Consider the following 14,718-nt stretch of genomic DNA (forward strand, 5'->3'; position numbering starts at 1 on the left):
ATTAAGTCTAAAAAGACATTTTGTACTGAAAATAAGACACAAACACTTGATAAGATTTCAGTTTTTTCCAGTGCAGAGAAACAAGCTCAGGGCTTCTGCTGATTCTCCATTATTGATGAGCTAAGGTATGAAAAATCTGATTAAGTAAAGTAACACAATTCAGTAGTCTGTAAGACACTACAATCCATAAATTAATGCCACATACGCATCTGAAAAAACCCTGGTCGATCTTCAGATGTGACAATAACATGTTTGTTTGTTAATTATTAAGTGTGCATGGGTAAAGCACGGTGCTAATAGGACAAAGACGCATGTAAGTGGAGCTCAGGTTCTGGAGCCCACTGAGTTGTTTATTTCCTTGAGCATTTCCTCTCCACGTGAGACTTTCATGTAGGCCTCGAGGCTGAGATGAAACAGTGGGACCACCTTCCACACAGCCTGAGGACCTGCCCCTCAAGTTTGAGGGTTTCGCTGTGCCTTTCGTATCGCCCCTGTTTTTTAATTAGCTCCTTCAACAAGGGCTGTGGCAGCCGAATTGCAGCCTTAGAGGTGATTTCAGCAGAAGATTTCTTTTCTTTCCCTGCACCCCTACACACTCCTCATCGGAACATGGTGGAATAATCGACACGTTCACAAGCCGAGACCCATAATTAAGGCGCTGGCGCTTTTGTGAAATCTTTTTTCATGTTTCCTCTTGACAAAGTTCACTTGGTAGCCCACTCAATGATTGCCAGGCTGTGAATTATGAGATTATTTTGTAAGCTATTTAAGAGTCTGAGCGTTCTCCCTTTGACTGCCAGAGAAAGTATCGAGCAGGATTTGACGTCAGCCCCCACTTGTCTGGCTGCATGGTGTCATTAGAGGCCAGTCGAAAGCGCGAGAGAGAGCTTTAGCAGAGAACCCCAGACCATATTCTCTCCATCTCCTCGTAATGCCTAATGTTAGGTAGCATACTTAGCGGGTCAAAACCAGATTAGACTGAGAGATCCATTACAGAGTGAGAGTGTGTATGTGTAAGAGTATTAGATGGGCTTTGAGGTAATTGATTTGGGTGGAGGCAGTATCTGAAGACAGACAGAGGCACATGGAAATGGAGATAGAGAAACAGAGTGAGTGAGAGCAAAGGACGGATGGGCATACAGCCAACAGATATGAAGAAATACAGCAGTCAGAGAGCAGAATTGTGGGAAGTAAAGGCACCGAAAGACAAAACACAGAGATCAATAGAGGTGCAGATGCAGGAGAAGGAGAAACACAAATACATGCAGGTTGATGCCGAGAGGTGGGGATGGATTTCTGTGTTACTCAGTCCTGACCTTGCACTAGATCTGCCTACACTGATGTTCCACTCTGAAGATTCCTGTGGAGCAGATGTCCAAATTGTTGCTTTTTCCAACATATTTCAGATAGTATTTTCCAGCCAAGATGGCACAGACACTCAGTCAAAGAGTCCTGCATTTATAAAGAGAAAAATAACATGTGTCTCTTCTTCGTGCTGTGTCTTCAAACCAAAGTATGCAGACATCTGCCTGTGTGCTGCTGTGAACAATTGTTCATGTGCAGGTCAGTGGGTTTACAGATCTGCTTCTTCTTCTAAAATACGTTTAGTCGACTCTTGACTCTAAAAGTTGAAAAGACAAATACCTGTTTGGGTCTAAAAATCTTTTTTTAGATTAAATTCTTTTGGGCATGTGTCCACTGGCAACAGTTTTTTTAACCATGGCAAATTCCACAAACTTTAGTTTCCACACTCTTCTCAGCAGTGCTTATCTTCCCAATTTGGCTGTCTGTTTTAGCAGACAGATTTTCAGTCCCCCTTCCTTTTGCTGTGTCGTTGCCACTGACACTTTAAATTTATCTTTGTGTGTATTTCTGCACAAAGAAAAAGTGAAAAGTGAATAGATGAAAGAAGTTGTGTCCTAGCATAAGCAGCTGCACCAGACTTGGGGATTGTGACCACAAAACAGCCTCTAGGTACTTGCCATTCTTTGCTTTAGTGTCATAGAAAATTGGGGAGAACAAGTGCAGAAAGATGCTGTCAGTGGAGATAGGCCCTTAGAGATAGTTGTCTTTCTTAAGCGATAAAAAAAAGAATAGTTTTATTTTCCTTATATACAATAATCTATCTTGACTTTAGGTTTAAACTGTTCATCAGACCTCAAGTTTGTAAAGTTGGGTCATTTTGAAGTTTTCTTGTTTTACTTTAACACAGCCACAAGTTTAACTTTTTAAGCAGTCTGCTTGCTGACTGTCGGTGGAAAATGGTCATAAATTGGAGAATGACTCAGAGGTTGTTAATGAGGTTCGAGCTGAAGTTTTAGATATGTTTGTTATCAAATTGCTGAACCTGTGGCCTTAAAAATGGACTCAGCATCCATGTAATAAGCCATGAACCGGGCAATCATCATCAGCACTACTTTTGATTGAAGCAGCTTTTCTTTTTAGCTCTCATAGCTCTCATGTTTTCTGGCTGTGTTGCTCCTTCTGTTGCTGAGACACCAGCTGCCAGTGTTTTCATTTGAATAATTTAACACACAGTGGCTGAGTGATTTGTGGGCCTGGATGCTAAACTCCAGCGTTTAGCTTTGCATTTCCTGTGGGGGCAGGACTGTTTGTTGTTCACCCAGGATCAGACTAAGACACTTGGCGTTACGTGATGTGTTGCATTTTTCAACTGAATCCTTTTGAAGGTGTGTGAAGCGATTGAAGACCAGGAAACAGAAGCCAAAGAACATGAATCATCTTTTGATTTTCTTATAATAGTTTTCACTTCTGTCTGACTCATTTATCTGCATCATTGAATACCAATAAGCATGAACCCATTAACTTAAACCTCTGGGTTAAGTTTCCCCAGACTGACAAGCTGAGGCACAAAAGTGACCACTTGTTTTGAAGCTTTGTCTAATTAAACTAAAATATACTTAATTATTCTCACCTTTGGTGGAAAGGCAAATCAACATACTCTTTTTTTTCTGTACTAATTAATGCATAGGCCCATCAGGGGTCCAAAAGGCCACTCTCAGAAGGTCAGACCTAAGAAAAACAAATGTGAAGAAGATATTGAGCATAAAGTACAACCCAGGTTTTAAAAACAAGAAATTGTATTATTTATTTAAAGAAGTAAGTATGAAAAAGCAGGAAAACCAGACAGTTTAACTGGTTTCTTTTGGCTCCTTCCATATCAGTAAAATCCCTAAGCTATAATCATTATCAAATTATAGATCATAATACATACCCGTATCAATCATTGCCACTTCCATATTCACACTCTGAGATCTCTTTGTATAAAAGTATTGAACCCCTTTGGTTTCAGCTCTTCAAGCAATCCTGAATTTTAAATATGTCAGCTAGAAGTTGATTCTCTGTCAGCTGTGATGGAGCACAAAAGCTATAAATGATACTCTGCTCGATCAAATCCTCCACAGTGTTTGTTATCATGTCTTCAATTCAAACATGGAGTCTAAGTATAAATCAGCTTGTAATCAGGAAGTCAATCTGTGTCTTGTGTAAGGGATTATTCTGGTAAAAAAAAAAAAAAAACTGCATCAAACAACAGTTGAGGAGCAGAAGAGCCCATCCGGATGACTTTGCAGTGGATAAAACATTATAAACTGTCCTGTCTAGTGACCTTTTTGTGAAAATGTTGTTGTAAGAGGATACAATGTAAACAGAGTGCCCTATTAATACTTATTCAGTAAGGTAAGATGTAAACAAAGCATATTCTGGATGGCTCCCCAGTAAATAAAATGTAATAGCATGCCTCCTCGGGTGCCCCCCAAGTAGATAAAAATTCAGAAGATGCCTTCTTAGGTGGCCTCTTAATGGATTAAATTAAGTGCCCTCTTAGCATTTATATATTAAATATATCTTAGATTGTCCTGCAAGAAAAGTGTTATACTTATAAGGTATTTTAAAAACATACTTCTATTTAAATCTGTATCAAAAAAATGTCACATTAAGTCCCTGATATAAAATCATCTTTTAGATTTTATGTGTGACTCAAAACAAACCTCTTGGGTTCATCAGTTTTCTGAACAGTAGCTTTTTAAACACGTTAGATATTTGTGTTATCATTGATGAAAACTTCAAGGACAATGTATGCACAACTGCAGGGTCAGGACAGAGGCAGGTTAGGTCATCACTTGAAAAACAAAAATTAAAAGAGTTAAGATGACAACCTCTCCTTTTTTGCTTTGATAAATCAGGTTTTGACCATTCCTCTGTTTGGCTAGCAACAAGAGTTTGAGCTTAGGGGGAAAGAAACTGTATTAAACTTTTCACAGTTGTCTCCCTTTCTGAAAAGTTTTGCAGGTCGGTTTAAATATTAATGTTACTATGGATACATTAGACCTCAGCTGTTATTTCTCAGTATTAGATAGCACTCACTTGTTATGGCCTTGCTCACAGCTATGGTTAGATGTTTACAATTTAAATGAATTCTGTTTGTCTTTTCACACTCTCAGGGTGACAAGAGGTTCTGAATTTGGTTTTCACTTCTTGCATCTGAAGTGCTCTTTTAGCTCATGTAAACAGCTAAACCCGAGAGCTACTCAGTGCATCACCAGTCAGATTCTGCTGGCCTCTGGAGCTGGTCCAGGCCTGGCTCTGTAGAGCCTACACGAGTGTTTTAGAATAGAATAGAATACAATACAATACAATACAATGCAATAGAATAGAATAGAATAGAATAGAAATACTTTTTTTTAACCCTGGGGAAATTCAGGATTCACAGCAGCAAACAAGAAAACAAAAGTAACAAAGTGTATAGAAAGTGCAAAAAGGTCCATAAGAAAACAGATGATGATATTCCCTCTGTTGCTGGGTTAGCACAGCTAGCTCGTCCATCTTATTGGAGATAGATCTTACATTCCCAATAATGATGGATGGAAGGACAGGTCGATGTCGTCACTTCTTAGCTCACACCTGAGTACCAGCATGTCGTCCTCTCCTCCTTCTCCTCACCTTGTGGGGAAACATCAGGTCTTGCACTAATTAGCATTGACATGCTACAGGCTGCTAACAGCTGAGTTCACATGAAGACAATGCAGCCATAGTTACATGTAGGATCTCCACACAAACACAGGAGCAAAAATAGTGAAAATATCCAGTGTCCATGACCTACAAATGAGCCATAAAAAATAATGATCCACTCCAAATGCAAAGATGACAAAAAAGAGATGAAAAAATTACAAGAAACGGACAAAGAAGAGAGAGCTGCCATAACCAAAAGGGCAGCACCTAGCAACTTTTGGGGAGGTGGTTGAAAATCATGTTGCACATATTTCTCTACCTGTCTGTAAAAAGTAGGTTCCTGTGTTTTCCCGTCCTCAGCTGTGTGTGCAATATGTTTAAGGACAGTGTTTGATCATTTTCCATACTTTTATTGTCAGTGTTAGAATTTTGTGCCTTTGTAGCCCCTTAAAATTGAATGTGGTAGTTTTTGGAGTCATTTTTGTAATTCATACATGGCATTAGCTTTTTTTTTTTTTAAAGCTGCAGTAGGTAATTTAATATACTTAGTCTGAAACTGATCTTGAGATGATGCTTGATTTTAGAGATGGTGTAGTACAGCCCTTCAAAAGATTCAGTGGTGCTTCCTTTGTTTATTTTTATTTTTAATACTGGCAGTCTTACACACAAACACACATTTTCAGTGTTTAGTTGCACTTTATGGACCTATGAGCCTTTTCTCACAGCCAATAAGTTCTTGCTTTTTAAGTGTGAGACTGTTTAAGGCTCTAAAAGCTTCTGACATGACACCTAAAAACATTTCTTTATGACTGTGAGTGTGGGTTTTATCCATGGCACTTTGCACACCATGATTTATCACTGAGCTAGCTTGCACTGCTAAACAAAAGACAAGCTTATAAAAGTCTGAGAAGGTCTCACTGACTGGTTTGTAACCTGACACGAATATTTAAAGCCCACTTTATGGAGCAACAGGACATAAAGTCAGCTGTTCTCATTTTTATGGTATAACACAACAATCCCCTCTGACCTCCCTGTGAAAAGACTAACAGCTTCTGTAAGGTGATAACCTGCACTGCTTTATGGGTACAGAAATAAAATAAGTCTGTTATTCTTCGTGCAGCTTCAGAAAAAGGAGATAAAATATTTGCAAGGAGGAAAAAAAGACGCAAACATGTCAGTGAGGCCGTTTTGATATAAAACACACTGAGGTCAGAATGTTGTTTATGATAGGATAAGGTGTGTGTGTGTATGTGTGTGTGTGTGTGTGTGTGTGTGTGTGTGTGTGTGTGTGTGTGTGTGTGTGTGTGTGGCTCTCTAGCTAATGTGTTGTCTTTCTCTCTGTGTATCTGTCTGTCTGTCTTTATGACTGTCCGTCTTTGGTTTTGGGCCCAATTTTTTATTTTTCTTTTATTTTTTCGTCACTCTGCCACATTCGGCCTGTCATTTATTCCTTTGCTTTCCACGTGAGTTGTTTTTTTGCATGTTTTTGACTGTCTCCCTCCCGCACCCTCCACAAACTGCTTTCTGCCTGTTTTTTGAATGTCTGCTTTAAATGTATGTTTGTGTTTCTCCACGTCTCGCACACGTCCCCGTCCACTTATGTGTGTGCCTCTCTTTCTTTGTGTTCGTCTTTCGTCTCTTTGTCCGTCTTTTCCTCTCGTCGCTGTCTCCATAATGTCCCCTCCTCCAGCCTTTGTGACTTTGCTGAACGGGGACCAGGCTCAGGATGCCATCCGCTCCCTCCATCACAGCACTGTACGCGGACGCCTGATCAACGTCACCCTGCAGCCCACCGACTCCCTGCTCTGCCTCACCAACCTGCCCCACACCTTCACTGCTCAGCAGTTTGAGGAGCTGGTGCGCGCCTATGGGAACATCGAGCGCTCCTTCCTGGTGTACAGCGAGCTGACAGGGCACTCCAAAGGATACGGGTTTGTGGAGTACATGAAGAAGGACTCTGCTTCTCGGGCCCGATCTGAGCTGCTGGGCCGACCTCTGGTGAGTGAAAGCAGAGGCCACTGTGTTGCTAGATTAATCCTTAAAACAAAAATGTGTCAGGAGTCAAAGTCTCATGAAGTCCAACTGTTTTATTTAACTGCTTTAGATGTTACGTTACATTTTGGCTTTGGTGTTGTTTAAACACTCAAATAGTCGGAAAGAGGAGTGATACACCTTCAAGTCCAAAAAACATGGGTTTAAATGGTCGTCATCCGTCATGATTAACTGGCTGAATCGGGAAGAGTTCACTATGTGTCCTGACAGTTTAATTTGTTTTAAAAGAATGGAGTTAAAAATTATTGCATAAGCATAGCTGAACATAAAACATCTCACTGTTTTTTTGACCTTGTATTTGGGACACAAACTCTAAACTGAAGTGCAACTCAAGATCTGAAAATCCTTCAAATCAGAACTTTTCAGCCAAGGGGGTGAATACAAAAAAGCTCATGAATCTAAATTTATCAATGTTTATTTTTCAGAGGTAGCCTTTGGAGGTAACTTGTGTAGAGCAGGGAGAATTTAAAAACCTGAATCTGAATAATGCTTTTTGATCATGCAGGGGGATCGATCGTTAATGGTGCAGTGGATGGACGTCAATCAGCTGAGCCAGGAGGAGAACCTGCACTCCAAATGTCTGTGTGTGAACCGGCTGCCACTGGACCTCTGTGACTCTGAAGAACTCGCTCAGCTCTTCTCTGAAACCTACAAACCGGTCTTCTGCCAGGTGAGACTGTACTCTGTCAGGGATTAAATGCCTGAAAAGGTTAGACCCCTTTGCTTTCTGAACCAGAATGATTCATCATCATCAGATTGATGAGGGAAAGACTTAAGGCTGGCACACATTACAGGATTCTTCAAAGCTTCACTCATTTAGAGACCACACACTTCATGATAAAAAAGACATATCTCACAAGATCTGTCTCTTCTGATTTTAAAGTGTGTAGTCTGCCCTGGAGGGCAGACCACACACTAACCGATTCTTCAGCAGAGTACCAACTTCTCCAAGGCTCTCCAAATCTTGCGTATTAAAACATAGCTTCAGTGTAAACAAGCATGATGGACGAATGGTAAAAAGCAATGATGGTTGTTTTCAACCTCTTTAATTTTGGGAAAGAAAAACACACACACAAAAAAATTGATCATGGAAAAAGTAATGGAGAGGGTAGGGGTATGGGCTGTATGCATACAGTGCGAGTTAGTGGTGAGTTAAATTATCACAAGTATAAGAGATCGATTTAGTACTTCCTCTTCTGTCAGTCAGCTTACTCAGCTCGTGTCTTGATTGGCTTTGCTCCGATACACATGACATTACATTCTGTGAGGCTTGCGAGACAAAATCACACTTAACACACCCCACACCACAGGAAAACCACACACACTGTCATTTGCAAACTTCAGACAATCAGGCCTTTGCTGGCTTTGATCGTGAGTTGGAGATTGGAACAAAAATCAGCCCGATTATCCTGTGGTGTGTATCCCCTCTTTAAGCATTTCTTAGAGATGTTGACATTGCAGCAGCATGCAGCTGCTGCAGATTTGTCAGCTACAAACTGAAAGTCCTTGTTTGGTGTCACTTGGACCACTAGGTTTATTTTTAACTCCATCAAACAGAGACAAACCTATCATTGTGCATCACTGGTCTTTGAAGCAGAAATTGCTGCATTAACTCAGTTAATACAGCAAGTTTCTCAGGCTGTAAAGGGTGAAAAACAACAAAATATGCAGAATCAAGCCAAAATAAAAATAGATATCAGCTCATATCACTGATCCCAGATTAATTAAAAGTGCTTGGACTGGCTGTGATGTGATTGTTAAGACTGTGATTCAGACATCCCAATCTGGACCCAAACAGCTTAATCCAGAGGAATAAATGTGTGGATTTCCTGCTGTGTGATGGGCACCTCATAATATCACTGCGTAGTGTTAGTATGAGATCAGGTGTCCAGACATTGAGACTCTAAAGCTCTCTGCATTACTAGGAAAAAAGCTGGACAGTTATTATCTCCAACTGTTTCATGGTGTTTGAATGGAGAGAGGACATTACAAGTAATATGGTAAATATGACAACAGACAATGAATAATGTGACAGTGTTGAGTTTTACATCTTGTACAAGCACAATGAGCTCTGAGAAATGATCTACTGCAGAGGCTACGTCTCACCGAACATGTCCGCCCAGCTGTGGCACCAATATACGAGATAAATGCTCCAGATTACGTGTCTCACCCTCTCAGAGATTGATGGTTTTGGCAGCAGATTGAAGCACACGTCTGAGCATGTGACCTCATCAGTCAAACACCACAGGTGAGAGGTGCTGATGTAGACTCAGAATCACCAAGCAACCGTGTCCATGGTGAGGTGTGGCTGCTGCGACTCCAGCCCCACCCTGCAACTCCTCCCCTCACCCTTTGCTCTGTTTTTTTTAACTCTGTGGTTCAGCTGTGTCACACACCGCCCTGCTTCACTCCACCCCCACATGACCACTCACACATCACTCGACACTCAGCGGGTATCTGTCATCCTCTGCATCTCCCGTTTTAGCTCCACCTTTCTGCCCCACTCCCACATGGAAATCAATACACCCACATCATTCTGGTCCCATGATGCTTTGTGGGTGTTTAGCTCATGTTGCTTCGCTGTTGCAGAGCCAGCAGGCTTTGACCCACGGTTCAGCATTTTTTATGTACTGTACAGAATGTGCCTCTGTGTGTTTGTGTGTGTGTGTGTGTGTGTGTGTGTGTGTGTGTGTGTGTGTGTGTGTGTGTGTGTGTGTGTGTGTGTGTGTGTGTGTGTGTGTGTGTGTGTGTGTGTGTGTGTGTGTGTGTGTGTGTGTTATGTGTGTTTGTGCTTGTTCGTGCTTGTTCGTGCTGCACTTGAGAGTGTGTGCAAGAGAATACTTGAGGCCCAAGCTTTCGATAAAAAGGATGGAGGAACATCACACACAGGGAAAGATTCAATCACTTTAGCAGCTAAAATTTGTCACAGTGTTTTAAGCTGATCTTAACTCATCTGTAAACATGCTCACACAGATAACTCTGACATATAAATAAATATAGATACTTCAACAAAATGGAAGAAGACAAATAAACTGAAAACAAACTAATACAGTAATGGTGAAGCACAGTGCGTCGACTATGGGAAAACGTTGTCGACACCTTTACTCATCAATTTTTATTGATTCATCGTTGCAGCCCTAATATAAAGATATACTTTAGTCCCATTCTTTGTCATGGAGGAGGTTTCAAAATCTATACTTTAGACACCAGGGGGAGCTGCAGAGTTCTGGCTTCACTTGGAGTGGCTTGTGTGTAGTCCATCATTGTACACAGTCAACGTGCTGGACTGTTTACAGATATTCTCATATCAATTTTTTCTTGTTGACATTTTTCCTTGGATGAATATTAACCAAACCAAACGGCACAATTTTTTTTTCTACATTTTAGTGGTATTAAAAAAATCAAAAGTCAAAAGGTACCATGTTTAGGTACCTAAACACATCTTGTGACTGTGAGGGAGCGGAAGAATAGGTGATTTTCTAGACTGGACATGAACACAGCATTGCAAAGTTATATGTTGAAGAATAAATATGTTAAATTGAAAAAAATATACATTTCAGTATTAAACAAATCGATTTTTTTACCACATAAACACAAAAAAGAACAGAAAATTGGTACCGTTTAGTACCGGTATCGGCTGCCAGGTACCGGGAATCGGTACCATATCGTTTCAAATGTGAAAGGTACCCATCCCTAATAATGCTAAACTAGTAAACTGTATGACCTTACATGTCTACGCGTTATCAGACATAAGTAACAGATAAAAGTTTAATAAATATAGAGAAATAATAACAAATTTTAAGACATTATAAGACTGTCCTTTTTTATATTTAAGCGTAAAGAAAATAGTTTGAGGTCATTTGATTTCTACCAGGCTGGGGGGTTACACTTGTAAAAACTTTAAGAGTCCTTTACAACCCTTACAACGATCTCTTTACTCTAAATGTTATGTTTTTTGAAAATCAGTTTTATGTTTTTTTTAACCCAAGCTTAGCTAGAAACTAAGGCAATTATTTTTTAGTACATTATTCCTTTATGGTAACAGTGCTTCTTGGCAATACGTCCGCTGCCTGTTTATTTCAGCATTCAAGGGCATCAAAAGCTCAAAACAAGAGTCAGTAGAAATGGCAGGATGAGCTGTTTGGCATTGGCAGGAAAGATTTGGCAAAGTTTTCATGTGTGCACCTTAATTTACTGAGTGTTGCTGCTCATCCCACAAAAGTTCCTTAAAATGTGACACCATTTAAAAGTGAATTAAACAAGTTTCCCAACAGTTTGAGATTTAATTTTTTAGAAGGATTGTTACAACAAAGAAATGATCAAACACACTTTTCCCAACTTTTTGTTTTGAGTTTATATCTAATAATAAATAGATACATAATTTATTTGCTGTTTTTTGGTTGCTGTTCAAAATAAAACTCAAGTCTTCTCACAAAAATTTAACATTCCTCTTTGTTCCCAGCTGCTACATTTAACCTGTCTTACACTGAGCTGTGATCCACTTCCTGTCATGGGAAAAACTTCAACACCATCATAGACAAAGTTAAAATGTTGTAACATTTAGTTGTGCCATCTGGGTCACCAGCAATGGCAAAAATGTGAAGGATCAAAATCTTTGCTCCAGTTTCTGAACATTTGACCTGATGTGCTCAGTTTTTAAGATGTAACTTTGATGCATCATCGATGGCTCCATGACCACTTACTCCCTGTGCATCCTCTCTGTCCGAGGAGATATATCCAGAAGCACTTTAAGCAGACTGTCTTGTTTATACAGGTTGATATATTTTGAAACACCAGAGGGCTTTGTTTCTCATGTTAACAATTTCCACAACTGTAGAATCCTCCTTCTCACCACCTCTTGAATGCCAACATTATAAATAAAGCAAATTTATTCTCATTAAACATGAAAAATAGCCTGAAATTAATGCTTTGTTAGAAAAGAAATCACAAGTTATATCTGCTTTAGCCTTGGCTGCCAGTGTTTTTGCCCACACACAAAATAATATGTGCAAAGTGTTTATTTAGGCCTGAGCACAAAGTCCAGTCTTCTGAATGCTTCATCATCTGTCCTACAACAAAAGAAATATGAACAGAGGTCTATTTCTTTCTTTTCACGATCACCATCAATTTGACACCAACCGAGCCTTGTATGATTGGTTAAATCTAATAAACGTATGATCCACATTGAGGAAAGTGTGTGCATGCTGAGTTTGAATGGATGACACTGGTACAAAAATAGCATCTCAGACTCTCTTTTGCTCAGTGTGTTTATATTGCAGTGATGATGAAATTACATTTTTTGTGCAGCGCTCTTCTAAGGTTCCTTTTAGCCTCCTTGCAGAGCAGCATAAGAAGAAATCCTCTGCTCAAAGAGATTTAAACAGTGCAACACCTGGAGAGAAGAGTCTGTTTGCCATATATTCACTTATAGTAGATCATAACCTGATGTCCTGCTGCCGTCATCTCCAGCCTGTTTTATATAAACCCTCTTCCTCCTCAGTGCACCTACAAAGAGCTCAGCCACCTTGTCACTTTTCCTCTGCTCAGAGTGCACTTAACCTGTGGCTTTGGCCCTGAGCGCCATAATTCTGCTGCCCACGAAGAGGGCCCTCCAGGCAGCACTTTAGCCTGAGTCAGCCAGGAGAGATGGAGGGAGGACAGGGTGAAGAATGTCAACCATATTAGAGGAGAAGGACAGCAGGACGGAGACAGTAAGGAGGGAGGATAGTGCTGAGAATGCCAGACTTATTAGAGAGAGGAAGGGCGACGTCAGGACTCATAGAGGATCGGAGGAGAAATGGAGAGCTGATGTAAAATTTTAGAGAAGGTTATTTATGTATTTGCAAAGATAAGTGTATGCATATTTGGTCTGGATTGTGCATGTTTAAGGCTTTAGATGTAAAAGACAGAGGAGGGATGTTAAGATGGCACATAGACAGATGGATCAGAATAACTTAGATATTTAAAGGTCGGAGTGTAAACTGATAACAGCCTGAGTCTGTTTTCCTGTGTTTACTTTTAGTATTAAGCCAACAGTTTTATAAAGTGGCGTCAAAGACTAGATTATAAATCTCTGAGTAGAAAAGAGAAAACTATAGATCCAAAGCAACACTATCAGAAAGGCCAGTTTCAGAGGATTTACATTCATATCTGTCCTTCTTCATCTCTTCATAAAGGTCTTTACAGTGAAACTTGTCACCGTGAAGCGTCACGTACTGTCCTTCACAGACGGCTGTGACGAGCCTGTCGTGACCTCATCACTCAGCTCAGACAGCTGATGTGGCCATTTAAACTCACACACCAACACAAACACACACTAACGCACACAAACTGACAGGCTGTGGTCCTCACGGTGGTCGCTTCGGTGGTGACCCAGGCAGCATGTGCCGGCCAGGGACCACGACTCTGGGTCAAGAGCTGTCAGACACTCTGTTTAGCATCTTTGCTTTCTACACACACACACACACACACACACACACACAAACACACACACACACACTGATATACAGTTTGTACAGAGCAAAATGCCATTCACTATAAACTTTCTGTCATTTGTCTTCTGCATCATTATCTTGAAATTCAGAAGTGATTTGAGTTCAGACACATTGGTTGTTTTCTCCTCAGAAAGTTTATCTATTTACTTAATATTGAGCTCCACATGAGCTCTGGTTTCACTTTGATTAAATATCTCTCTGACCTTGGTAACTCAATAAAACATCACTTGTATTTCAGTTTCTGCTTTTCAAACAGTTATAATTGCAGAAGTTGACTTAAGAACTTCTGTTGAGAGATTAAAGGAGCTGATTGTAGCAAAGCAAGCTGCTGGTAAAGGTTAGAAATGCTTACATTTGAATGAGTTGAGAAATTTAGTTCACAATAAGACTACTTTTTCAGGCTTTTATGCTTTTATTCTAAAAAGAAAGGGCGGTGGCTTGAGCAGGAAACAGGGTGAGAGTGGAAAATTGGAAAGAAGCTACAGGTTGGATTTGAGTTTTCTGTGATAAATGTCAGAGTTGTGTTTCAAAACTCAAAAACCAAACATAGAAACTCTTCTTTTATGTTATTCTTTAAAAGCCCGACCATATAATCATTCAGACTCCTCTAGAGAATCGACACGAATAACGAGATATAAGTGCAGTGCATTAAATGAGCTATACTGAATATTGCATTTTTGAATTTTTGGAATGCAGAGTGAAATGTTTAAGCAGGTTAAAATACAAATTCAAACAAATAGATTCAGTTAAGATTTAATGATACATTCAATTCCAAATTGTGCCATTGAATTTTTTTTTTATTTTTTATGCATATATTCTAACTGAGCACTTCATCTATGCATCTGTGATGCATCTGTGAATCTGTGCATCAGTGGAACCCACTGGGCTCTCTGGGACCTTCAAAGGAGCTGAAATGTTTCTGGACCCTTTCACAGATTTGTGCCAGTGAGTCCTGTTTTTGAGGTCTGAAGACAGTTCCTTTGACTTCATGCTTGGTTTGTGCTCTGACATGCACTGTCACCTGTTGGACCCTATAAACACAGGTGTGAGCCTTTCCAAATCATGTCCCATCAACTGAAAATACCACAAGTGGACTCCACTTAAACTGTAGGAACATCTGGAGGATGAACCATGGAAACAAGATGCACCTGTGCTCAGTTATGAGCTTTGTGGCAAAGGCTGTGAATACTTAAGTAGATTT

General features: G+C 40.0%; 1 protein-coding gene across 1 annotated transcript in view; it reads left to right on the forward strand.

Moving 5' to 3' along the window:
- raver2 (ribonucleoprotein, PTB-binding 2) overlaps positions 1–14,718 on the forward strand; it is a 105,836-nt gene that overhangs the window by 56,723 nt on the left and 34,395 nt on the right. The window contains exons 4-5 of the mRNA XM_074667967.1: positions 6,662–6,969; positions 7,529–7,693. Of these exons, the coding sequence (XP_074524068.1) occupies positions 6,662–6,969; positions 7,529–7,693 (473 nt within the window). The remainder of the gene's footprint in view (positions 1–6,661; positions 6,970–7,528; positions 7,694–14,718) is intronic.

Source organism: Halichoeres trimaculatus, unplaced genomic scaffold (assembly GCF_033239565.1).
Source record: "Halichoeres trimaculatus isolate MK-OKI-2021-1 unplaced genomic scaffold, fHalTri1.1 fHalTri1_scaffold_4, whole genome shotgun sequence".
Lineage (NCBI taxonomy): Eukaryota > Metazoa > Chordata > Actinopteri > Labriformes > Labridae > Halichoeres > Halichoeres trimaculatus.